The sequence below is a fragment of the Gopherus flavomarginatus genome, chromosome 9 (assembly GCF_025201925.1).
Source record: "Gopherus flavomarginatus isolate rGopFla2 chromosome 9, rGopFla2.mat.asm, whole genome shotgun sequence".
Classification (NCBI taxonomy): Eukaryota; Metazoa; Chordata; order Testudines; family Testudinidae; genus Gopherus; species Gopherus flavomarginatus.
In genome coordinates, this window is record NC_066625.1 from 20,988,105 (window position 1) to 21,014,720 (window position 26,616).

Below are 26,616 nucleotides of genomic sequence, written 5' to 3' on the forward strand. Positions count from 1 at the left end.
ATAGTCACTCGCTTACCTGAGACCTTACCACTGGTCATGTAAGAGGCTATGAGTCTTCTGTGTGGTATTTTTAACTTTTATTATTGACTTTCAATTATGACCTAAAGCCAGTGTCCTGATTCCTTTCTGCCTTTTGAGTTTTGTGGCATTAGCAATCCCTAACAGTGGGAGTGCTAATGTAACCCACACACCTTCTGGGTGTGGTGTTCCGTCCCATCTAGTGGCATTGAGACCACTTAGAGAGAGATTAATAAGTCTGCCAATTGATTTTTAGCTTATGCGGTAGAGACTCATGCACTAAGCTCCAGAGATCCCCTGTTCAATCCTGCCTGCTGACAACCCGGGTCTGTAGACGTTATACTAACATCAGTGTCTGGCCAAATCAATAGATTTTAAATCCAGAAGGAATGACTGTGAACATCTAGTCTGACCTAAATGTATTACTGTTTCATGTCCAATAACAATGGTTGAACTAGAACATATCTTTTAGAAAAACATCAAATCTTGTTATAAAATTTTTGAGTGATAGCGAATCCACCACAGACTTTGGTAAGTTGATCCAGTGGTTAGTTACCCTCACTGATAAACATGTCCACCTTATTTCTAGTGTGACTATATCTAGTTTCAACTTCCAGTCATTGGGATCTTAGTATATCTTTACTAGATTGAAGAACCCTGTTTTATTGAATTTCTGTTCCCCATGTAGATAGTTATAGACTATGATTAAAGTCAAACCTTAATCTTCTCTTTGGTAAGCTGAATAGATTGACCTTCTTGAGTCTTTCACTCTAAGTTTATAAAGCATGTTTTCCAATCTTTAATCATTCTTGTGGCACTTCTCTGAACCCCCTACAATTTTTCAACACTTTTTCTTCTTGAAGTGTGGAGACCAGAACTGGATTCCAGTAACTATTCCAGCAGCAACTGCACCAGTGCCCAATACAGAGGTACTATAACCTTCCTATTTGATAGTCCTCTGTTTATACATCCCGGGATCACATTAGCCCTTTTTGCCACTGCGTTGCACTGGGAGTCCATGCAGAGTCACTGCTTTCCAGGATAGAATACCCCATCTTGTAAGTGTGTCCTAAATTCTTTTTACCTAGATGTATGAACTTACATTTAGTTGTACTGAACACATGGTTTGCTTGTGCCCAGCTTACCAAAAGATCCAGATTGCTCTATATTAGTGATGTATCCTCTTTATTATTTACCTCTCCCCCAATCTTTGTCATTTGCAAACTTTATCAGTAATGATTTTGTGTTTTCTTCCAGGTCATCAATAGCAAGCTTAAATAGTGTAGGGCCAAAAACCGATCCCTGCGGGACCCACTTGAAACTTACCGGTTCAATGACAATTCCCTGTTTACAATTAAATTTTGAGAACCAGTTTTTAATCCAGTTAGCGTGTACCATGTTGATTTTGTATCGTTCTAATTGCTTTATCTAAATGGCATGCAATATCAAGACAAATGCCTTATATGGCATCATAGAAATGTGGGGCTGGAAGGGAGCTTGAAAAGTCATCAAGTCCAGCTCTCTGTGCTATGGCAGGGCCAAATAAACCTAGACCATCCCTGGGAGGTATTTGTCAAACCTGTTCTTAAAAACCTCTAATGAGGGGGATTCTACAACCTCCCTTGGAATCCTATGCTAGAGATTAACTGCCCTTATTGTTAGAAAGTGTTTTTCCTAATAGCTAACCTAAATTTCCTTCCTGCAGATCAAGCCCATTACTTTTTTGTGCTACTTTCAGTGGAGATGGAGAGCAATTGATCAGCGCTCTCTTTCTAACAGTCCTTTACATATTTGAAGACTGTTAATAGGTCCCACCTCACTCTTCCTTTCTCAAGACTAAATATGCCCAGTTTTTTTACCTTTCCTTATAGATCATGTTTTCTAAACCTTTGATCATTTTGGTTGCTCTCCTCTGGACTCCGTCCAATTTGTCCATATCTTTTTTTAAGTGTGATACCCAGAACTGGATAGAGTACGCCAGCTGAGACCTTACCAGTGCTGAGTAGAGTGGGATAATTACCTCCTGTGTGTTATACACAACACTCCTGTTAATACACCCCAGAATGATATTACCCTTTTTCACAGCTGACTCATGCTGTTGACACATATTCAATTTGTGATCCACTATAATTCCCAAATCCTTTTCAGCAGTGCCACCACTTAGCCAGTTATTCCCCATTTTGTAGTTGTGCATTTGCTTTTTTCTCCCTAAGTGCAAACTACTTCACTTGTCTTTATTAAATTTCATCTTGTTAAATTCAGACCAATTCTCCAGTCCTGTCCTCCAAAGTGCTTGCACCAGACCCCCCACCATCTTGGTGTAATCTGCAAATTTTAAAAAAGAAGCCTACTTTCCATTCCGCTATCCAGAGCATTAATGAAACTATTGAATACCACTGGATCCAGGACTGACCACAGTGCCAAAAGCCAGTATTGCCAACTCCCACAATTTGATCACAACTCTAGTAATTTTGGGGTGTGTTTTTCCTGTCTTGTGAAAACATGATGGAAAACTGCCAATTTACTAATTTCCCCTTTATTCAAAATATTACCATTTACTACTACAGTTGGCGGGACTGAACTCAGCAAGCTTTGCTGCCCTTTCCCTACAGGCCATCTGCATGTGGAGGTGAGTCTAACTGGATGTTTTCAATGAGATTGAAACAATGCTCACAGGCAAAATGGCTCCCACTCTGTGATCAGATGGAGATAGCCAGGGACAGCAGAGATACTATGAAAGGTGAATGGGGAGCAACGGGCAGATTTAGAAGATGCAGAGGAAGGGAGTGCAAGAGGATGTGGGAGGGAGGAGTGAGGGGAGAGCATCTTGAGGTAAGGAGGAGTGGGAGGGAAAGAGAGTGGGGGCATCTGAAGCACGGGGAGACAGGATGGGGCTTGGGAGTGAAGAGGAGGGAGGGTGTCTGGGCCAGGGAAGGCAGGACAGGGGTGGGGAGTGGAGGAGGGGGTCTGTAGCAAGGGGAGGCAAGACAGGGTGAAGGAGTGGGGATAGAGAGGGGGGGATTTGGCAAAGGGGAAGGCAGGACAGTGGTGGGGGGAAGTGCTCTCTAGTCTTGGACAGAGAAGTGGAGGGTTGGTGGTCAGGAAAGTGTTGCTTCTTACAGAAGGCTAAAAAAATCCTATGTTGTTTTTACTGTGACATTATGTGCCTTCTGAACAAAAGCTGCAATATGGACAAGATGGTATTTTATCAGTAGCAGTGGAACTGATTAATCTCAAAGTATAAAAGTTGACACATTTGGAATCAGGAGCTTTCCGCTGAGGGCTTGTCACTCTGGAATCCTCTGCCTCACAGGTACAGTGAAGCCTCTTTTTGCTTCCATTTTTGCTTAGGTGTATTCACAGTAACTGTGTGTAAAGGGGTGTATGGGTATTTTGGTGCCCCCAGCATAAGAGGCTCTCATGCTGCTATGTCTAGATGAAAGAGTAAAGGAGATAGTAACTGAAATAGCTGTCTGCTGAAAGATGAGTTTTCATGTCTGCTTTTCTTGTGACAGACAGAAATTCAATAGCATGGCAAAAGGGTTTCATAAAGAATTGTCAAGTTCCAGACCATTGACAAATGTCTGCCTGCCTGGTGGTGTCCCTAGGAGGAAGCCCTGCCAAGCCAGTAACCTTGAGTTTCAGGGGTTAATTGCCAGTCAGGGTTCAGAGACAGCTCAGAGAAGCACTATCAGATGAGAGCTAATTAAATGCAGCTGAGTCCACTGTAGACTGAGAGCAAAGAAACAAGAGTGTTGGAGGCAATCAGAAGCTACTGCAAGGAGCTTTGAGGAAACAAGAAAGAAACATGTAAGGTTTGCATATTGAGTTTATTATGTATAATCTGCATGGAAGGAATATAGACAGAGACTTGTCAATTTGCATTAGAGTTTAATGCTTGCAAATAAAACTCTACTCTGAGATGGAGATTTTATGTTAAAACCTGAGCTTTGCCTTTACACCCTTTTACATCATCACCTTCTTGGCACTACAGCCTGCTGAAGTTATTTAATGAGTTAGAGAAAGGATGGGAGAGTCAGTGGATCCTGAGCAACAAAACAGTCAAACCCTCCAGGGAATTAGCCCCCTGGCAAGGGCAAAGCAGCAAGCAGGCTGCAACCCCAGAGCAGGGCAAGGTAAGCAAACAGTCTGTAGACCTCACATCTCTTAGAACTGGGGTATAGTTTAGGCAGCTTCCTCAACTAGCAGCAGCTCAACTGCCAGGGCAGTCTCTGAGGCTGATGGGAAGTCCAGGTCACTGGGCTTTACCACCAGGAACACTACAGGTACCCCTGCAAGACCCAACAGCATCCTCCCAACCACCCACACCTCCAACTGGCCTGGGCTGCCTCCTTTTATCTGAGTTCTCCACTTGGAGCATGTGCAGCAGAGAAGAGGGGGTGTGGCCTTCTGGGCCCACAATGATTGGTCCACCCCTGGCAGCCCAGTGCAGGGCTGGTACACCCTGTCACAATCATCAAGAAGGGAAGAAGCTGGCTTGATTCTCATAGCTCTAGCAGAATTTGCAGGACACTGGTTGGGGTGGGGAGGATTATTTTTATTTTGAAATTGGGCAACTTGGGTATAGAATCTGTAAGACGGTATCAAGAAGAAACCCCACAATATTATTTTTAGAGTTGATTTTCATAGTTGAAATTCTAGCTGAATTAGCCGTGAATTCTGTTTTAAAATATCTGGACATTATTATTGAACACTGAAAGCAAACTGAGGTGGCCTTTGAAATTATGGATACATAGCAACATGTTTTCAAGGAAGCTTTAGTGCAGCCTCTGAACTGGGACCCTTGTTTTCATGTTCAGCCTCCTGACTTTTCATACATGCTGACAGCACTTACACATGCAAATGAGAGAGATTTGTGTCAATATGTTTAACAGTTGACCCTGATTACAAGGGCCTAAGCTTTTGGATGCCCAACTTGAATATTCTATTACTTGCTTTTTTTCAGGGGTGCTCACCACGGGCAGCTCCAATTGAAGCCAGTGGGAGCTGCAGCTGTGCAGCATCTCTGAAAATCAAAGCCAAAGGGTCCCAAATGGAGACATGCACACAAAAAGTAAATGCTTTTTGAACATTTAAGCCTTAGACCCCATATTTGTTTGAATAAATGTCACTGTAATAAACAGATCGAGCATTTTCCATGTACAAATGTAGAGAACAACTTTTACCAAATTTTTCAAGGCATTAGAATTTAGGACTTAAATGGACTTTAATCAGCAGAGAAAATAACCTGGAGTTAATCAGTCTTATTGTTACCTCCCTGGACAGTAGCACAAACTGGTTCTAGGGCTCCTTGGCCATTTTACAGGGAGTTGCTTTGGCAGCAGTAAGTGCTGATGGGATTTACAGTAAGTGTGTTGAGCTTGCAAAAGTTTTTTTCAAGTGTGTTGAGGGCTGATATAAATGGGGCTAGTTTTCTGTGTCATACAACTTCTTGTTGACTCAGGATTTCAGAAGAACTCTGCTTCCATTTAGGCACCTAAATGAAGTGGCCAGATTCACAAGAATTGCCCAGCTCCCACAGAAATCAGTAGGGGCTGCTGAGAACTGAGCTCTTTTCGAAAACTGGCCAATTATGTATGAGACTGGCTAAAAAATGTGAGTTTTTCACGTGATTTTAAGGATTTTTAAAAATGACTTTTCATGAAAAACAACTACTTTTCATTTTTTTTAAGAAAACCTTTTTTTTTCAGAAAGCTGAGAAGTGTTGTTCTTTTGGTTTTAGAAAACCAAAGTATTTTGTGTGGGGATTTTTTGGGGTAGTGATTTTGTGGAATGATTGTGACCCAGCTGCACTATTTATAGCGTGCCCAAAATGTGCTGCTCTCCTTGTCCGCTCCAGTGTGTGCACACAGTCTCCTCCAAATATGCTGCTTTGTTCTCTGTATTCAGGGACTAGCACCCTTATGGAAAAGGTAAGAGCTATAAGGGTGTCTTGGCTGTTGACATGAAAATAGACACTTTGTGCTGCAGAATTCCCCCCTCCACTACTGCCATGAGAAATAGCTTTTTAAATAGAGATAGGGTCATCCAATTCCTGAGTACTGCCAGGATGTGCTCTGCAAGTAAGAACTATAGAATCTTCCTTTTGCTTTTAGACTCTGTGCTTTATTGACTATGGGTTTCAATCTTTTTAATAAATGCTTTAGCTGAGGAAATCATTAGATCATCTGGACTGGCTCTCTTGTGCTGCTATGTCTAGATGGAAGAGTAAAGAAGATAGTAACTGAAATAGCTGTCAGCTGAAAGATGAGTTTTCATGTCTGCTTTTCTTGTGACAGACAGAAATTCAGTAGTATGGCAAAAGAGTTTCATAAAGAATTGTCAAGTTCCAGATCATTGACAAATGTGGTAAGTTTAGTGGAGGCACATTTAACAGTTGTTTCTGAAAACTGGGACCCATTTTTTCTTTTGAAGGTACAATCCCCTCACACCCCCAGTTATGCTTATGTAGCTGTAGTTGCCTGTTGTTTTTGTGTAAGATCTATCATGGGAACAAGTTGGACTGGCCAAAGGTATCTTGAGAGCTGATATTACTAAGTAAAAAGTTGTTAAATTAAAATAGCACACAGTGCTGAAGATGGGTGTGAAAACAACTTTTCACATATCCACTACCTACTTCGTCCGTATAAATCTCAGTTAAAACTCAAGCTTTCCCTTGTATAGATCAGGGTAGGCAACCTACGGCAAGGGCGCCGAAGGCAGCACATGAGCTGATTTTCAGTGGCACTCACACTGCCTGGATCCTGGCCAGCGGTCCGGGGGGCTCTGCATTTTAATTTAATTTTAAATTAAGCTTCTTAAACATTTTAAAAATCTTATTTACTTTACATACAACAATAGTTTAATTATATATTATAGACTTTACAAAGAGATCTTCCAAAAATGTTAAAATGTATTACCAGCATGTGAAACCTTCAGTTAGAGCAAATAAATGAAGACTCGGCACACCAATTCTGAAAGGTTGCCGACCCCTGGACTAGACTGTCATTTCTCTTAAGCAGTAGTGGTAAAAGACTTGCCTATTTAGGACTATAACTCTAGCTTATGATTTCCTGATTGGACTACTAAGCTGCATCAAGGGACTTTTAGCCAGATGCAGGATTCATCTGGATCGCTATTCTTGAAGGGCAGGTCACTAAGAATTTTTTCCCATACAAAGCTATGTATTGAAAGAGTTTCATTTAAATTTGGTATTTACGAAATCTTTTCCAGTCTGGAAAAAATGCATTTTTAAAACCTACTGTAGTGTTCTGTGACAAAAATGGAAAACATGCCTCTGGTGGATTAAGGCCAAAGCATACAGGGAGTGTAATAATCTTTCTGAAGTGCATCTGCCTGGATAACTTTTATTGTCAATATGAAGTGTAATTTGGGAGGCATGAATTCTGATCATGCATTCACTGAGTGTGCTATGTATGCTAACGAGATCATTGACAGACCATTAGAAACCTCCATGTTTGTCCAGCAAACAAAGACCTTTCATAATCAAATGTAAATCAGTCATAGAAATGTAGGTCGGAAAGGACCTCTCGAGGTCATCTAGTCCTCACCCCCTTCCCTGCCCCTTAGAACAGGACCAAGTATACCTAGATCATCTCTTACAGGTGTTTCTCTAACTTGTTCTTTAAAACCGCCAATGGTAGGGATTCCACAGTTTCTCTTGATTACTAATTACAGTACTTAACTATCCTTATTAGGAAAAAACTTTCCAACTATATCTAACCTAAATTTCCCTTGCTCCAGATCAGTGGTTCCCAAACTGGGGTTTGTGAACCCCTGGGGGTTTGCAAAATGTTACAGGTGGCTCTCGGGGGAAAAAAATCCCTAATGGCAGACAGAGCTGGCCGTAGGGACCAGGACAACTCGTGGCCAGCAGCCCAGAGCCTCTGGACTTCCAAGAGCTAAGCAGATCAAGGCAAGCATATCTATCACACTGAGGAGATTTAAACTTCAAGACTCCTTATAGGAAACGGAAAGGGAGGTGGATATTTTTTGCTGCTTTTAAAATTAAATAGGCAGCTAGTATTGTTTTTAAAATTATTGTGAAGAACAAGTTTAAGCTTTGTTGTAATGTGTGTTGTTTGCATGGACTGCTCAAGACCCTGAATGCTTGCATAGGAGGAACTCTTTGAGTTGGCTTCTTAAATGCCTTCATGCTGTTTCATATCTGATACTCCTGGATGAAACCTAGGAGCCTTGTTTTCTAACAGGCTTATTCAAAATGATACAAACTACGAAAGTGAGATCTTGGAAGAGTGTTGCCATTTTCATAATGTAATAAAAATACTGTAATGATAAAGAGTGTGTAATAAGCATGTCATGAAAACAAATTTTGTATTTCCAAGATCACTGCTTTTTTAATGTATACTCAGGTATAGGAGAAAATCCTGGGAAATATTCATTTTTAGGTGGGGGTTTGACATTTTAGTGAAAGGGGTTCATAGGTTGCAAAGAATCCTGTGGCACCTTATAGACTAACAGACGTTTTGGAGCATGAGCTTTCGTGGGTGAATACCCACTTCTTCAGATGCATGTGTTGGAAATTTCCAGGGCAGTATATACATGCTAGCAAGCAAGCTAGAGATAACGAGGTCAGTTCAATCAGGGAGGATGGTTCATAGGTTGTTAAAGTTTGGGAACCACTGCTCTCGTTTAAGTCCTTTCTTTTCTGTCCTACCTTCAGTGGACATGAAGAACAATTGATAACTGTCCTCTTTACAACAGCCTTAAGTTTTCTTTTCTCAAGATTAAACATGCCCAGGGTTTTTTAACCTTTCCCCATAGACAAGGTTTTCCAAATCTTTTATAATTTTGGTTGCTCTCTTCTGGACTCTCTCCAATTTGTCCAGTGTGGCACCCAAAACTGGATACAGTATTCTCACTGAGACCTCCCCAGTGCCATGTAGAGAGGAGCAATGACTTCCTGTACATAGGACTCTCCTGTTAATACACCCCAGAATATTTGCCTTTTTTGCACCTATATCACATTGTAGGCTTGTATTCAATTTCTGATCCATTAACTCCCCCCAGATCCTTGTCTGCAGTACTACTGCCTAGCCAGTTATTCCCCGTTCTGTACTTGTGTATTTGACCTTTTTCCTTCACAAGTGTAGAACTTTACATTTGTTCTTCTTGAAGTGTATCTTGTTAATTTCAGATCAATCTTCCAACTTGTCAAGGTCATTTTGAATTCTAATCCTGTCTTTCAAATGATTGGTGTCGTGCAAATTTTATAAATATATTGTCCATTCTATTAGTCAAGTCATGAATGAAATTATTAACTAGTACCAAGCCCAAGACAAATCCTTGTAGGACCCCAGATATGTCCAGTTTGACAGTGAACCATTGATAACTACTTTTTGAGTGCAGTCTTTCAACCAGTTTTTCACCCACCTTATAGTAATTTCCTCTAGACCACATTTTCCTAGTTTGCTCATGAAAATGTTATATGGTACGGTGTCAAATGTTTTACTAAACTAAAATCAAAATTACTGTACTAAAATCAAAATATACCGTGTCTATTGCTTTCCCCCATCCACTAGGCCAGTGACCCTGTCAAAGAAAACAAATCATGCCAAACTAGCCTAATTTCTCTTGTCAAATCCATCTGGCTCTTCCTTATGACCCTATTATCCTTTAGGTGCTTGTAAATTGATGGATTAATAATTTGTGCCAGAATCTTTCCAGGCATTGCAGTTAGGCTGACTGGTCTATAATTCTCCTTTTTTGTTCCCCTTTTTAAAGATAGTTACTGTGTTTGCCCCTTTCCTGTTCTTTTGGATCTCACCTGTCCTCCATGAATTCTTGAAAATAATTGCTAAGAGTTCTGAGATTGCTTCAGTTTGTTCCCTAAGTACCCTAGGGGTTCTTGATCAGGTCCTGCCACATCTAACTTACCTAAATATTCTTTAACCTGTTCTTTCCCTATTGTAATGTGCATTTCTCCTCCCTTGTTAATATTAATTGTGTTGAGTATCTGGTCACTGTTAATCTTTTAGTGAAGACTGAAGCAAAATAGGGATTAGACACCTCAGCTTTCTTGGTGTCAACAGTTCTCTCTTTTTCCCATCTTTCTCTTGCTCCTAATGTATTTATAGAACCTCTTTTCATTTCTTTTTATGTCTCCTGCTAGGTGTAATTCATTCTGTGCCTTAGCCTTTCTGATTTTGTCCCTACATGCTTGAGCTTTTTTGTACTCCTCCTTAGCAATTTTTCCATGTTCCGCTTTTTATAAGTTTCTTTTTTTAAAAATGTTCAGGTCATTAAAGAGCTCCTGATGGAGACACGTTGGCCTCTTACTATTGTTGCTTTTTAGCCTTTGGAACCTAGGTGGTGGTGTTTTCAGAATAGATACAAAGAACTGAATAGAGAGACCAGTCATCTTGGCCCCAGAGGCAGTACCTCCAACTTGGAGTTGGAATCTTTGATTATTAATTCATATTTACAGGAGAGGTTTTTGATTTAATATAACAGTGCTGCAGCTTAGCTGTGCCAGTCTTCTGGATAGCAGATAGTTAGAGTTAAGAGTCGTCAATGTGGTACCTTTCTGGAGCAATAAATTAATTTATACAAACATTAACAACAGCCAAAATCTCCTTTGTTGCTGGCACTGCAAGGTGGGGATTCTACCTCAACACCATTATTCACTGGCCTGATTCTCCTCTCATTTACACTGGTGTAATTCTGTTGGTTTCAGTGCAATTGCTCCTTATTTTCCTCTGCTGTAAGTAAAAGCAGAATCAGCTTCCCTATCCTGACTCAGCATGTGTAACTCGCCACGCAATCTACAGCTTGCTAGTGAGCAGGGTACTACTACTACTTAACTACCAAAGTGAAACCACTGCCCCCTATGACTGTGTGTAATGAGTTGCTATCACAATTTGCACCTTTGTTGGCAGCCTTAGAGAGAGGCCATAGAGGTTGAAGTAACTTCTCACTCCTTGGTGATTCTTTCATCCAGTTGAGGGATAAAGGGAATCCTGCTCTTCCTCTGCCTGTGCTGTTCCTACCATGTGGACAGACAAAATTTCAGCCTCTGGAGAGCTCAGTTTGGGACTTTGCATATGTGCAAAAATTTCACTTTAGGGAAAAGAGATCTCTTAAATACCCAAACAGAATACCTCTATATATGTGGCAGGGAGGGAGGAGGGCGGGAACTGGAGGCTGTTTAAGATTTTAAAAGATTATGCGGTGGGAGATGTCCAGGGCCTTGCACGCTGGCTTCCCACTGAAGAAGAAGTCAGTGACACTGTGTACAGGTATATTCTAAAGTGCCTGAGTGGTGGGTGACGCTTTCCCTTTGAGGAGGCTAGCCCCCTAGCCCTGTCTTCCAGTCAAGGCCCTGCCTCTTTTGGGCAAGGCCCTGCCCCTGCTTGTTGCTCTCAGCCCCTTTATCCCATGGCCCCAGCTGGGGTGGGGTGGGCTGAGAGCTTGGCCTCTCTCTCCTGTGGCTCCAGCTGGGGCGAGGGAGGAGGTGGGCTGAGAGCTCTCTGCCCTGGCTGGAGCTCTGAGACCAGAGCCCCTCCCATGTTCTGCCTCTTTCCCCTGTGCCCCCCACCCCATTCCATCCCTTTCTCTGTGGCCTCGCCCTATTCTGCACAAGGCCCTGTCCCGCCCCTTCCCCCACCCCTGTTCTGCCCTGACTCCACCTCACTTCCTCCGAGGCCCCACTCCCCACTTGCTCCCTCCCCCACTGTGTTCCTGAGATCGGAAAAGGCTCCAGGGCCACGGCAGGGAGCAAGAATTCCTCCAGCCCTGTGGCTATGGTGGGGGGATATTTCAGGGGCCCCCAAATCCGCCACAGCCCCCCACTCAGTGGCATGAGGGTTGGGGAGGCTTAGCCTCCCCTAGCCTCCATTACGCACCACCCGTGTCTAAGTGGAACTTATTTTATTTACATACATACATAAGTCCTGAAATGAGATGGTCAAACAGCATGCAGTACAGTTCTTCCTTTCAGCCTGACACCAAATGCCCAGTTCCCAGGTACTTCAAGAATTAACTCCAATCAGAGACCAAGGTAGAGAGCACACTCTCTTGCTACTTGCTCAGCTCCCTCTGCTGGGAACCTTGCATAACAAAAACTACCATCACCAGAGGTGTAGCAAGAGCCCTCTGTACCCTCCGACCAGAGGGGGCCCCACAAGGAAGGGGGCCCCTAAAAGTGGCAAAAAAAATGTAAGGTATAACTAGGTAAGTGACATTTATTGACACTATTGAACAATCCATGTTGGTTTTACTGACAAAACCGTGAAGTCATTATGATACATCATAATGCTATCGGTCAGGCATAGTAAACCATACATCTATTGACCAACTCGAATTCCAGGCTCTTCTGAAAGAAAGAGATTTCTGGAGAAACGTTGTCAAACGCATGGTTGATGTCATTATTTTCTTGTCTGAAAGAAACTTGGCATTTCAAGGAAATAATGAAAAGCTCGGCGATCCTTTGAATGGCAACTTTTTGGGACTGTTTGAATTGCTTGCAAAGTATGATACTGTCCTCAGTGAACTTTTACAGAGGATTAAGAAGGCAGAGACACATGTTCAGTACTTCAGTCCACAGATCCAAAATGAGCTGATTCAACTTGTTGCCAGTAACATTCAAGAGGCCAACATAGCGCAGCTTAAAAAAGCAAAATATTATTCAGTTATTTTGGACTGTACTCCCGACGTGTCACATGAAGAACAGATGTCTGTGGTGTTACGCTTTGTTGAATGCAACGGTGAAGATGGTGTCAATATTCGTGAAGCGTTTGTTGGTTTTCTTAATGTTCATGATACAACTGGCGAGGGTTTATTGGAAGCGTTTCTTGAAAAGGCAAACAACTTAGGAATAGACGTTGCTGACATGAGAGGCCAAGCTTATGATAACGGTGCAAATATGAGAGGAAAGAATAAAGGAGTTCAAGCCCGCATGCTAGAAATAAATGACTGTGCCTTGTATGTACCATGTGGAGGTCACACTTGGAATCTTGTGATCTCAGACGCGGCAAAGTCATCAAAATATGCCGTTGACTTTTTCGGTCTGATTAACAGAATATACGTTATCTTTTCTTCTTCACCTTCACGTTGGGATATACTTCAAGAACATATGCCAATATCTGTTAAAGGGTTATCGGACACTCGTTGGGAGTCGAGAATTGATGCTGTGAAGCCACTGCGTTATCACCTTGAAGAATTGTGCAATGCTTTGTCATCTTTGCGAGAATATGCGCTTGAAAAGAAAGATGGCAATACAGCAACAGAAGCTGGTGCGCTTTTAGACCATGTTACTACGTGGCCTTTTGTTCTGACTGTGTACATGTGGTATGATATACTATTTCACGTCAATAAAACCAGCAAATTAATTCAGTCACCGGATGTGTCAATTGACGTACTGCAGGCAGAAGTCGGTGCTACAATGAAGTTTTTGGAAGACTATCAAAATACAGGATATAACTCTGTGGTCACAAATGCACATGAAATAGCAGAGCATATGGGTATTGAGCAGGTGTTTCCAGAAACCAGGGTGCGACGTAAGAAGAGAATGTTTGATTACGAATGTGCTGATGATTCGAGTCGTCTTTCTGCCGAAGAAAAATTCAAATCGCAGTTCTTTCTTGTTCTCACTGATCAGGCCATATCTTCTGTTTCGTCGCGATTTGACCAACTCGTGGAATGGTATAAGTTGTTTGGATTTCTGTACAACGCTAACAGCCTGAAGCAGTGTCACAGAGAAAATGAACTGGAGAATCACAGCAAAAAGTTTGAAAGAAAAATGGGAGACATTGATGCCAATGAACTCATAATGGAATTGAATCGTTTTATTTATGTCATCGAGAAAGAGAGAGGACTTGTCACGGCAAACAATTTTTTAACGTACATATACAAGAACAGCCTTCAAGAGATACATCTGAATCTTTGCATTTGCATCAGAATTATTTTGACCACACCAGTTACTATCGCTGGTGCTGAAAGGAGCTTCAGCAGAATGAAACTGATCAAGAATATCCTGTGCTCAACCATGACAGATGACAGGCTTTCTGCGCTTGCAGTTATCTCAATCGAAAACAAGATTGCCAGATCTCTGGACTATGATGCATTGATTAACCAATTTGCAGAGAACAAGGCTCGAAAGAAGCGCTTTGCATAAATACGGAATACATGTACACTGTAGGCCTATGTATGCATAATATGAACCCTGTATATTATATAAAATAAATACCGCATTCCAGTTTCTGCATTGTAAGGGGCCCCGGACATATGTTCGGAGGGGGCCACGTTCTTTGTTGCTACGGCCCTGACCATCACCACAAGATTTCTTCCCACAGCTGAACATTTGCTCACATGCCAAGAAAAAACTAGACAGACTGTGCAGTGCCACCTGCTGACATGTTGCCAGTAACAATATATTATTTTGTAAAAAGAGCAAGTTTTGAGTTTTTGACCAGGCCTGGGTGAATAATTGCTTAACATTTAATAGTTATTCAAAAAAATTATCTCAAAATTCACTGAATAAATGCTTGAAAACTATATTGTGTCATGCTAAAACTGCATGAATAATACAAAAATTATTGAATAATTTATTGAAAATATATTATGAAATTAATTGAATGAATTATTCAGCAAATATGTTTGACCTGATCTAGCTCTGAATAATAATATGGAATAATAAATTATAAGTAGGGCAAAGCAGCAACACCACGTCCATTGATTTTTTGGGTTGCTGTTAGATACCATGTACTAAAATGTCCTGGTATCTTTGGTAGTTTTCCACTATGATTAGTAAATTCTGATATCCAGGAACAAAATACTAATGACACATTAGCATTGCTGAATGCAGCCATTCCAAAATAGTTTGATACCAGGGTCAAGTCATCAAATCAGGATATTTTGGAGGATTATTAAGATTTTACTTTTTCTCCTTTGATGTTTCTCATAAAGTGGCAAACAATTCCAGCATATCAAATGGTTTTGAACTATGTTTCTGAAGCCTTTTAAAATCTTAATTTCAGTTCTGCTTTGCAAAAACTGTAAGAATATGCAAACTCTTAACATGATTTTTTTATTAAAATGCTCTGTCTGATAAATGTTTTTTACCAAGACTTCTAAGTGTATTAAAATGCATTAGTCACATGTGCCCATCACTGTAACAATGCGTGCTCAGGGCTGAGGTGATAAAAAGGTGCAATGCATTTGAACAGTCAGTGATGCATTACTTGCATTTATGATGCCAGTTAGCAAGGAAAGTGAAACTGAACAAGAAAAACCACCCATCTTTTGAATTCCTCTTCCCCTTTTACCCCTTCCCCTTAAACATTCTGAAAATATAGAGCTAAATGAACAATTCCATTAGTAGCTTCTTGCCACAAATACAAACTTCAAACCATTTTGTCAAATTTAAGTTGACACAACTCTGTCTGGCTTATCAAAATGAGAACCCACAGGAGTCTCATTGTAGCTTTTTAACACATTCTGTCTCACTATAAAGAAGTGTGTGCACGGTTGGGGACAGCTTTTAAGTACCTCTTGTGGAAACACTGGGAACAAGATAGTTCAGTGAGAGAATTAAAGTAATGAGTGTGGAATCAATGTCAGAGTCAGAGAAGAGGTCCTCTAACTTCCCCTACTGAGAAACAAATGATAGCACAAGATGCACTTGATACCATTTTAGGCTCTTTATTACAGAAATAGTAAGGGGAAAAACACATTTGAGACTTGCTGCTGTACATCAGATGTCTTCACTAACTGAGACTTCACAATGAGGTTGCTTTTAAAATGTTACTTAGTTTTTTCTACCTCCGGCACATTGTGAAGTGAAGAAAGGAAATAGCTATGAGACTAAGCTACTTAGAGACGTGCTCTCATAGGCCTGGTCTTCATCAGGAAATTAGGTTGCTATAACTATGTTGCTCAGAGTGTGAAAAATCCACACCCTTGAATGATGCAGTTAAATGACCCAACCCCCAGTGTAGACAGCATCAGGCTGATGGGAGAATTCTCCTGTTGACCCAGCTTCTGCCTCTTGGGGAGGTGGATTACTATGCCAATGGCAGAAGCCCTCATGTCAGCATAGGTAGTGCCTTTACTGAGGTGCTACAGCAGTGTAGCTGCAGCAGTATATGTGCGCTGCTGCAGCATTTTAAAATGTAGACAAGTCATTAGTATTCAAACACTTCTAGCTTCATCCAAAGCCAATTGAAATGCATGGGAGACTTTACACTGACTTCCATGGGCTTCGGCTCAGGCCTTTATTATTTAACAATCACATTTTAAATCAAAAGCGGGACCCCCTAAAGGATATTATGTGTGTGTCTCTGCCTCTCATTTAATCTGTGAAAACACACTGGGTTTTAGAAAACTTACACAATATTAATTTAGGGCCCAACCTACTTGAAAGTGGGTAAAACTTTCAAAAGCACCTAAATCATGTTGTAACCTACATTCCATTGGCTTTCTATGGGCCTTAGGCTCCTAAGTCACATTGGCACTTTTGGGGCTTTTATGCTTTGGGCACAATAATGAGCGAAAATAGTATTTTGTAACATTTTCACCTAAACAATATTGCTGCATTGCAACTTCTTCCTAAGGATTCTGGCTTCAGTGGGACTGCTTATGTGCTGAAAATTAAGCCAAGTGCTTTGCTAGCTCAGGGCCAGAATGTGCAGCACTTTACAGGCTCCAGCTCTGAACCAACATTTCAGCTGGTTTAAAAACAAAGATGAAAGTTGTCAGCTTGGCAGTGTAAACTTCCTCTAATCTTTCCTTTTCAACCTGGCCTTGGAGGAATTAGGACTAATGAACATACTGCAGTGAACCTGTTGGGTTGTTACTGGGCTCCATGTTAACCTCCAGTAATCAAGAAATCCTCTGTCTTATCTGAAACTTGCAAGTCTTCTTGGGAGCACACCAAGAGCTTAAAGCCTACAGTCTGGAGTGCCTGCAATGGTTGTCTCTCTGAGGTTGTGCTAAAACCAGCATGCTACCACTTTTGGGGAACTGGTATATCACAACATCGGGAGTGACACACCCTGCAATGGAGTCAGTTATGCTGTGTTAATTGAGTCTCCTTTTCCGTGCCTGGTCTCTCTGCAACTGACAATGAAGGTGCCAAATGGAGTGGTGATGATAAGTCATAGGAATACTTCTCTATTAGAAATTGGTCTGAGACAATCCATTCACTTTACATAGGTTAGAAATCAACCCTTGTATTATGTTCTGTCATTACTAATGCTAGATTTAAAAAAGTGACTTAGAGCTGAAGGCCAGTACCATTCATGTTGCATCACGATTCCGTTGCAGTGCAGCAAAGAATTAGCTGTAGAATGGTGCTGCATTACAAGAGATTGTATTTATAGAGAAATACTAATCTGCTTAGCTGTGATACAGAGTTATTTCCCTCCTTCCTTCCTTCCTTTTGGAAGATTCCTTTGGAAATGTAATGGGTAAGCCTGAACTGCTCCAGAATTGCTATGTAGAGAAGTATCAGAGGGGGTAGCCATGTTAGTCTGGATCCGTAAAAGCAGCAAAAAATCCTGTGGCACCTTATAGACTAACAGACGTTTTGGAGCATGAGCTTTCGTGAGTGAATACCCACTTCATCAGATGCATGTAGAGAAGACTGTTCTTATGTAAAGAAATAACTGGACTGATCAGTCAATGCAAACTGACAAGAATGCAGTAAATGCCACAGAATGCACAATTTAATAAACTGTGTTTTATCTATCTGTCTATCTATAACTGTTTTATAGTGCTTTCCACAAATACATATGCTCGTTGCCAGTATGGAAACTTTTTCCGATGGAATTTTTACATTTTATTTATTTATTTATTTATTTTTACAGCCAGCCATTAATCTTGAAGTGCGGAGGGAAAAGATATAATCCTCTTTAGAAAAAACTATCAAATAGTGCACTGAGACGTTCTAGAAACAAAGTTATGTCAGATCAAAGTAAATTGCAACAATTCATCTTGTACACTTTAAACCACCATGCTGAGTCTCAAAAGAAAAACTCAATCTTTTTCCGCTCAGCCCACCAGACTGCATGTTCAAAAGGTAAGAAGCTATTCTCATTATGAATCAACTGTTAATTATATTTCAAAAATAAGGTGCTTAATAACATTGGCTGAATTTTTTAAAAAAAAATGTTATTCTCCTGATTGGGACTTGTTCATATATTTTTTTTCAAGGGTACATAATTTATCTGCATATTATAATAGATCATATAGAACATAAGACCTTGATCATTAAAATTAAATTTAACCAAGTTGACCAACATCTACCTTTTAAATATGCAGCACAGTGTCTTTCATTAATGTCGCTTTAAATCCAAGGTTATTACAAAATTTTACTTCACCACCAGGCAATAAAAACATAATATTCACCACCTAGTCCATAGTGTTTTTGAAGCACATAGCAGGGTACACATACATGTTTTCTCTTGTGATTGAATAATTTATTTCATTTAAAATATTATGTTGGCAGGTGTTGATGTGCTAGCCACTTTTAATTCAGGATAAACAGAAGGAGCAATTAATCTGTGCAGTGAGAGCAGAAAGCCACTACCAATGTCCGTCAGCCTCAGAGCAATGCTGATTTAGAATCATAGGACTGGAAAGAGCCTTGAGAGATCATCTAGTCCAGTCCCCTGCACTCATGGAAGAACTAAGTATTATCTAGACCATCCCTGACAAGTGTTTTGTCTAACCTGCTCTTAAAAATCTCCAGTGATGGAGATTCCACAACCTCCCTAGGCAATTTATTCCAGTGCTTAACCGTCCTGAGAGTTAGGAAGTTTTTCCTAATGTCCAACCTAAACCTCCCTTTTCTGCAATTTAAACCCATTGCTTGTTGTCCTATCCTCAGCGGTTAAGAAGAACAATTTTTCTCTCTCTCTCCTCCTTGTAAAAAGCTTTTATGTACTTGAAAAATGTTATGTCCCCTCTCAGTCTTCTCTTGTCCAGAAGCGAAACTGTATAGGCCTGAGGCTTTCTCTGGGGTTGATTGTAAAGGCAAGGACTTTGATTTGATTGGTTGCAGATGTGTATGCAGGGCAGAAAGCAAGCGATGCAGTTGTGAGCGTGACACAAGAGGGAGTAAAGGCACTGTACTTGCTGGAAGGCAGGCTTGGATTTCTTAGTATGGAAACTGCCTGCCTCCTGTCTGTTTCTACTATGAAAAGGGAAATAGGACTTAGGTGCAATTCTGTTTATATACAAGGAAAGGTACACAAGGAAATCCCTGAGTCTTATCATCAATTTCTTCCCCCTGTGGAAACATCCTGGAAATGCCCCAAATAGTGGCTAGCCACTTAGACAAAAAAAGGGGCAATTTATATATGTACTGTGTACTGCACAATCCTGACTATATTCTCATTTAACTGAGATTTGATTATGACCCCAGGGCTTTAGTGTGTCTTTCTGATAAATCCCTAATCTGGCACTTACCAGAGCATGGCACCATGTGCTACTGTGTTGATTGTGCTCCCAATCCCCTAATTATGGGGCATAGCCTCTGCTGGCTAACCAATATATCTTCAGTGTCTAAGGGTCTTCAAAACACCACCTCTATTCCAGAGCTGCTTAATGTTGGAAAAGGTTTTCACTACACTCGAACCCCCAAAGTGCAGTGTCTGAAGTAGGTACAACTAGCACTGGGAAAGTTAATCAGCTTGTCTTCGTTAAGCTGTGGGTTCCCTCCATCCCAGATTGCAGTGTCTGCACCAAAACTAGATAGCTGACCTAGCTCTAAGATTATGGGAGCCTTTGAAGTGTACACTCCAGGCCTGCAAACCCAGTACGCTAGCTTTCTTTGTTGTTGACACTCCCAGTAGACTCAGGTTACTCCTGAGACCTCTGAATAACTTGGAGATGTAGGGGGGTGGGTGGGTGTGTGTGGGTGTGTGTGTGTGTGTCCCCGAACTACATGAAAACTCCTTTCTTCTTTTGAAAAAAAGTAGACATGGAGTTTGATCCTGCAGAGCAGAGATGTGGAGTTCTACACGTGTGAGTGCAAGTTTAAATGGTGATGAGATGGGCCGTGAATTTAGCAAGGTACTTTTAAGCGTTCCCCAAATTTAAGCATTTTTGCTGATATGCTTAGATACGTTGCTGAATAACAGCCTAGGATTTGGAGCTCAGAGGAACCTAATCCTGCTCTGAGTGAGCTATATATTAGACTGGGATTGTTGGATTTGGCAATATCTACACTTTCAAAAGCTTATGCTCCAATACATCTCTTAGTCTTAAAGGTGCCACAGGACTCATTGTTGCTTTTTACAGATCCAGAACAACACGGCTACCCCCTCTGATACTAGAAACTTCATAGTTATACTTATCTTCAACACTAAGTTAATACAAGCACCAGTTGAATGTTCTCTACTTAAACTGGATTTCTAGGAACCCAAAACAAGGCCATGTAATTAAAATGCTGAAGACTTAAAAACAAACCTGAGAGGATTTGAGTGAAATACCATTGATCAGTCAAAGCCCTGGTCTACACTACAGGGTTAGGTCGAATTTAGCCACGTTAGATCGATTTTATAATGACTGCGTCTACACAAGCAACCCTGTTCCGTCGATCTAAAGGGCTCTTAAAATCGATTTCTGTATTTGTCGCCGGCGAGGGGAGTAGCATGAAAATCAATCTTCCTGGGTTGAATTTGGGGTAGTGCGGATGCAAATCAATGTTATCGGCCTTCGGGAGCTATCCCGGAGTGCTCCAATGTGATGGCTCTGGACAGCACTTTCGACTCTGATGCCTCAGCCAGGTACACAGCAAAAGCCCCGGGAACTTTTGAATTTCATTTCCTGTTTGGTCAGCGTGGCGAGCTCAGCAGCATAGATGACCATGCAGTCCCCTCAGAATTGCAAAAGAGCTCCAGCATGGACTGAATGGGAGACACTGGATCTGATTGCTGTATGGGGAGAGGAATCTGTGCAGGCAGAACTCTGATCAAAAAGAAGAAATGCTAATATATATGCCAAAATCGCACAGGGCATGATGGACAGAGGCTACAACAGGGACACACAGCAGTGCTGCATGAAAGTCAAGGAGCTCAGGCAAGCCTACCAAAAGACAAAGGAGTCAAATGGTCGTTCTTTGTCAGAGCCCCAGACATGCTGCTTCTATGATCAGCTGCATGGCATTCTAGAGGGGGACCCTAACACTACCCCACCACTGTCTATGGACACCTGCAAGGAGGGAATCTCATGCAACACAGAGGAGGATTTTGTGGATGATGATGATGAGGAGAATGCACAGCAGGCAAGCTGTGAATTCGTTCTCCCCGGAAGCCAGGACCTTTTCATCACCCTGGAGCCAATACCCTCCAAGGCAGGATCCCTGACCCTGAAGGCAGAGAAGGCTCATCTGGTGAGTGCACATTTGTAACTACAATACAGGGTTTAAAAGCAATAGTGTTTAATGTTTGATTTGCCCTGAAGACTTGGGATGCATTCACAGTCAGGAAAGCTACTGGAAAAGTCTGTTAACATGTCTGGGGATGGAGCGGGAATCTTCCAGGGACATCTCCATGAAGCTCTTCTGGAGGTACTCTGAAAGCCTTTGCAGAAGGTTTCTGGGGAGGGCTGTCTTATTTCGTCATGCACGGTAGGACACTTTACCACACCAAGCCAGTAGCAAGTAGTCTGGAATCATTGCAGCACAAAGCATGGCAGCGAATAGTCCTGGGTTTTGATTGTATTCAAGCAATATTCGGTCTATATCTTTCCGTGTTATCCTCAGGAGAGTGATAGCATTCATGGTCACCTGGTTGAAATAGGGGAATTTTTGTAAGGGAACAGCAAGTGTTTCTATGCTCCCCCTATCATCTCTGTCCCTGAGGTTATCGCAGATTAGAAGGTAAAAAAAAAACGCACTCATGATGACATTTTCCAAGCTCATGAAGTCCTCCTGCACTGATAGGGCACAGCTGAATGCATGGAGGCATTCAGTGGCAGAGTCCAGGAAAGCATTAAGTGAGCATGATGAGAAGAGGCAGGATGCAATACTGAGCTAGTGGGGGAGCAAATGGACATGCTCAGGCATCTGGTGGAGCTGCAGGAAAGCCAACAAGAGCACAGACCACCGCTGCATCTACTGTACAACTGCCTGCCCTCCTCCCCAAGTTCCATATCCGCCTCACTCAGATGCCCAAGAACACGGGGCGGGGGCGGGAGGGAAGGCTCCGGGCACACAGCCACTGCACTCCAGAGGATGGCCCAGGCAACAGAAGGCTGTCATTTAAACAGCTTTGATTTGTAGTGTGGCTACAATAAGCAAAGTAGCCTTGTCCTTCCCTCCTCTCCTCCTCCCCTACCCCACCCAGGATACCTTACAGTTATCTCCCTTTTTTTTAATTAAGAAAGAATGCATGGTTTCAAAACAATAGTGACTTTATTTCCTTTGCCAGCTGTGATCGAAGTGGGGAGAGTGGTTGGCTTAGAGGGAGTTAAAATCAACAAAGGGGGCGGGTTTGCATCAAGGAGAAACACACACAACTGTTACACCGTAGCCTGGCCAGTCATGAAACTGGTTTTCAAAGCCTCTCTGATGCGCAGTGTGCCTTGCTGTGCTCTTATAATCGCCCTGGTGTCTGGCTGTTCAAAATTGCCAGCCAGGCGATTTGCCTCAGCTTCCCTCCCCCTTACTCTCACAGATATTATGGAGCACACAGCAAGCAGCAATAACAATGAGAATATTGGTTGCACTGAGGTCTAACCCAGGCAGCAAACAGCTCCAGCAAGCTTTTAACCCTCCAAAGGCACATTCTACCACCATTCTGCACTTACTCAGCCTATAGTTGAACTGCTCCTTACTACTGTCCATGCTGCCTGTGTATGGATAACTATTGGCATTTCAACATCCCCAACAGTAAATTTTCTGGTCTGGGAAGTAAGTCCCTTCCTGCAGCTGCTCAAATAGCCTGGAGTTCCTAAAGATGTGAGCGTCATGCACCTTTCCTGGCCATCCCACACTGATGTCAGTGAAACGTCCCTTGTGATCCACCAGTGCTTGCAGCACCATTGAGAAGTACCCCTTGTGGTTTATGTACTGGTTGGCAAGGGGGTCCGGTGCCAAGATGTGGATATGTGTTCCGTCTATCACCCCACCACAGTTAGGGAAATCCATTGCATCAAAGCCATCCACTATGACCTGCACATTTCCCAGAGTCACTACCCTTGATAGCAGAACGTCAGTGATTGCACTGCCTACTTGAATTACAGCAGTCCCCACAGTAGATTTGCCCACTCCAAATTGATTCCTGACTGACCAGTAGCAGTCAGGCGTTGCAAGCTCCACAGGGCTAGCACCACTCTCTTCTCAACAGTCAGTGCAGTGCTCATCTTGGTATTCCTGCGCTTCAGAGTGGGGGAAAGCAACCCTCAGAGTTCCACGAAAATGGCCTTATGCATTTGAACGTTTTGCAGCCACTAGGAATCATCCCACACTTGCATGACTTTAAGTGTCCCTTGCACAGTAGGCGAATACAGCGCCATCTTCCTCAATTTCGGCATAGAACTTGCGGAGGACGACCCATTCTTGTATGAAGGACTATGATTGGACTCTCATGTAGAGTTGGAAAGTCAAACTACTTTGCCATTTTTTTCATGAGTAGTCACTTCCAGTTTAGAATCCTCCTCTGCATGTGTCTTCTCCTCCCACACCTGCCTTTGTGCACTTTTAAATGCTACAGCCTTTCTGTACCCAACCACCTTCCATCGCTCCCTTTTTCAAAATCTACTTCTCGCAATTAGCTTTTCTCTTGGCATTCTCAGCTCTGTGCTCCTTCCCCTCATGTTCTGATTATATTAAAACGGAAACACCTAAAAGTATTTAAGAACCACCACAAAACTACGTAATTAAATAATGAGAACTCCTCAAATAATGCTCTTCAATCCATGATTTCCTGGACAGGGACTTTGCCTTACTTATAAACATGCATATCAGTGACACTATATACTGTAAAAAAACAAAAAAAAACCACTAGTGACATCTTGCACTACTAACACCCTATCATCAGTTACAAAAACCACACAATATCAGACAGTGTTGGACCAAGAGAGGTAAAAGGGGAGGAGGGAAGAGTGTCTGCATTCAAACTAGAAACACACAATTTCAAGGGGTAAGCTTGGCGGGGGTTCAAGGATAAAGAAAGGCGTTTACTTCTGAAACTAAAATGAAAAACAGAAATTGGCAGGTCAGAACACTCTGCTTTGCCAAAGCTATTCTGAGCGTCCTGTGAGCACCCTGTGCACAGGTTTCTTCTTCAGATTGAATTGAATTATGAAGAATTAGATTTCTTTCACAGATTGTTCTGGTGTTTTTAAACTGAAATTTCTACACGATTAAATTCTTCAGAGTGAACTGTAGACGTTTAGCTGCTTTCAGGAAATTAAGATGAATTGTGGTCATTTGATTAACCATTTTTCCACCTAGAGCGAGTCCAGGAGCCACAGAAATGCACGAGAACTCAATTATTCTGTTTCATCAGCAGTTTGAGGTTTTCATGGCATCCCACTCCAAAGTCACTCATACACTGACAGGAGTTACAATTATCAGCTCTGTTGGAGAGAGAGAAATATCTCCCCATCATCAAAAGCTTGTTTTCTTGAATGATAATTAGAGTGGCTCCATGGGTGGACTCTTTCATAAATTACCGCAGTATGAATTATTTTTCTGTACATAAACAGATGAGACACTGTGACCATAAGGACTTCTGCCATTGCTAATTAGTTAAGACATCAGTATAAATACTAAATTAGCTAATTATGCCTGACAAAGTAAATTAATCCAACAAACTTGACATTTTTTGCTGGTAGAAATTGATTTTTTAAAAAACACTGGTAGTATTTCCCAAGCAATTCCACTGTGGTTAAGAATCTGCCAACACTTGGATTGAAAATTAGGTCACATTCTGCTCTCACTTGCACTGATACAAGTCCATTTAGGCCAATGGACCTGAAGCAGAAGCTGGCTCCTCATTGTTTTAGGGGTATTGACTAGAGCCGGATGCATTTGTTGTCCAGCAAATAGCAAATGCACTGCAAGATATATTTTTCAGGGCACTGAAACCTTTTCACTAATTCTTGTCAAATCTGGCAAATAGTTTTTGCAAAAACATTGGAATTTTAAGTCAAAACAGTTCATTTTGAAATGACGGTGTCGCTGTTAAGTATTGATAAAATGGACTAAATATAAGTGCCAATTCCACTATTACAGAAGGACTATGTATTTATAAGCATAAGTGCAAATACTTTTAGCTCCCCTATTCCCTGCAATTGTCTAGTCAATATATGGACAACTACCGAAATAATATAAATAATATAAGCACATTGTGGAAGAGGGAAGTGCAACAATAACATTTTATTCATAGACACAAGCATGGAATAACCATGAAAAAAATCTCAAACAAATTTATAAATTTACTTCCATTTTATTTTTATATATGTATATGTATAAAATATGTACAGACAGCATCAATTCCATGAAATGGGCACTTCTCTTCAATAATCTTGAACAAACCATCCTGAAGATGGATCTTTCTTGGCAGTCTCCCATTCCCCACTGCTGCTGGGCTGGGGAGTGAGTCTCCCACCCGCCTGTTTGAATGACCAATCAGACGCGAAGGGGGCAAAGCCCCCACCCTCCTGCCATGGTGCAACAGCAGGGTAAATAGAAAGAAGCCTGGAAGCTGGAGCTCAGGGCTTGAAGCGCCTAAGCTGGGATAGTGGGTTCTGGGGGCCCCCAGAATCTGGGACAGTTGGGAGGGACGTGATTCAAATTAAAAAGCAGCTATATAAAATACATTTAAAATGTACTTAAATATGGGTACTAAGTACAACGTAATAAGTAGAGTGCTTCAAGTACTTATGTATTTAAGTACATGGGAACATACTGAAAACCTAGAAAAAATTGAATCAAACAAAACATTTAGTTCAAACTGTTTGCTAGGTTAAAAAGGACAGTTTTTGTCTGACCGAACCATTTTTTATTTTATTTTTTGGGAAGTCAATTATTTGCTCAGTTCTAGTGATTACTTTCTGTTCAAAATGGGTCATTAAAGTTTTCTCCCTCCTCAACAAAAAGGCAATAAATCCAGCTTTAAAACCTCCCACCTTATATAGGGGGTTTATGTTAGATATGCCTAGACACACACTAACAAGAATTAGAGGGGTAGCCGTGTTAGTCTGTAACAGCAATGAGGAGTAACTTTAGTCTTTAAGGTGCCACAAGGACTCCTCGTTGTTTTTACTAAGAATGTTTCCTCTGAGCACTTCCCAACGTAGCTAGTGTTGCTCTACTTTAGAACCTAGAAGATGAACCAAGTTTGAACTGATGGCAAATTATGTAATCAGCTTGATCACCTCCAACATTCTGGCATTTCATTTAAAACTCCTGAAAAATTAGAATAAATGTGTTTGGTTTGAAAAATATTAGACCTTGCTTGTGTATCTAACTTTTCCCCCACTATTAGAGATAAGACTATACATGAGTCACTTCTGTCATCAGATCCTCACCAAGATCTGTGCGTATGTATATATTCCTGCTTTACTTTCATATTCAGGAGAAAATAATGGAAAGTAGATGGCTTG

The 26,616-nt window shown here is 41.5% G+C and overlaps 1 protein-coding gene across 2 annotated transcripts in view; it reads right to left on the reverse strand.

Moving 5' to 3' along the window:
- CPPED1 (calcineurin like phosphoesterase domain containing 1) overlaps positions 1 to 26,616 on the reverse strand; it is a 166,657-nt gene that overhangs the window by 50,998 nt on the left and 89,043 nt on the right. Inside the window, exon 4 of one of the 2 annotated variants that reach the window (XM_050967768.1) lies at positions 21,399 to 21,790. The exons of the other annotated variant lie outside the window; for it this stretch is intronic. Within the exon in view, the coding sequence (XP_050823725.1) occupies positions 21,726 to 21,790 (65 nt within the window). The 3' untranslated portion in view covers positions 21,399 to 21,725. Of the gene's footprint in view, positions 1 to 21,398; positions 21,791 to 26,616 lie in introns of those variants that run through there. 2 annotated transcript variants of the gene reach the window in all.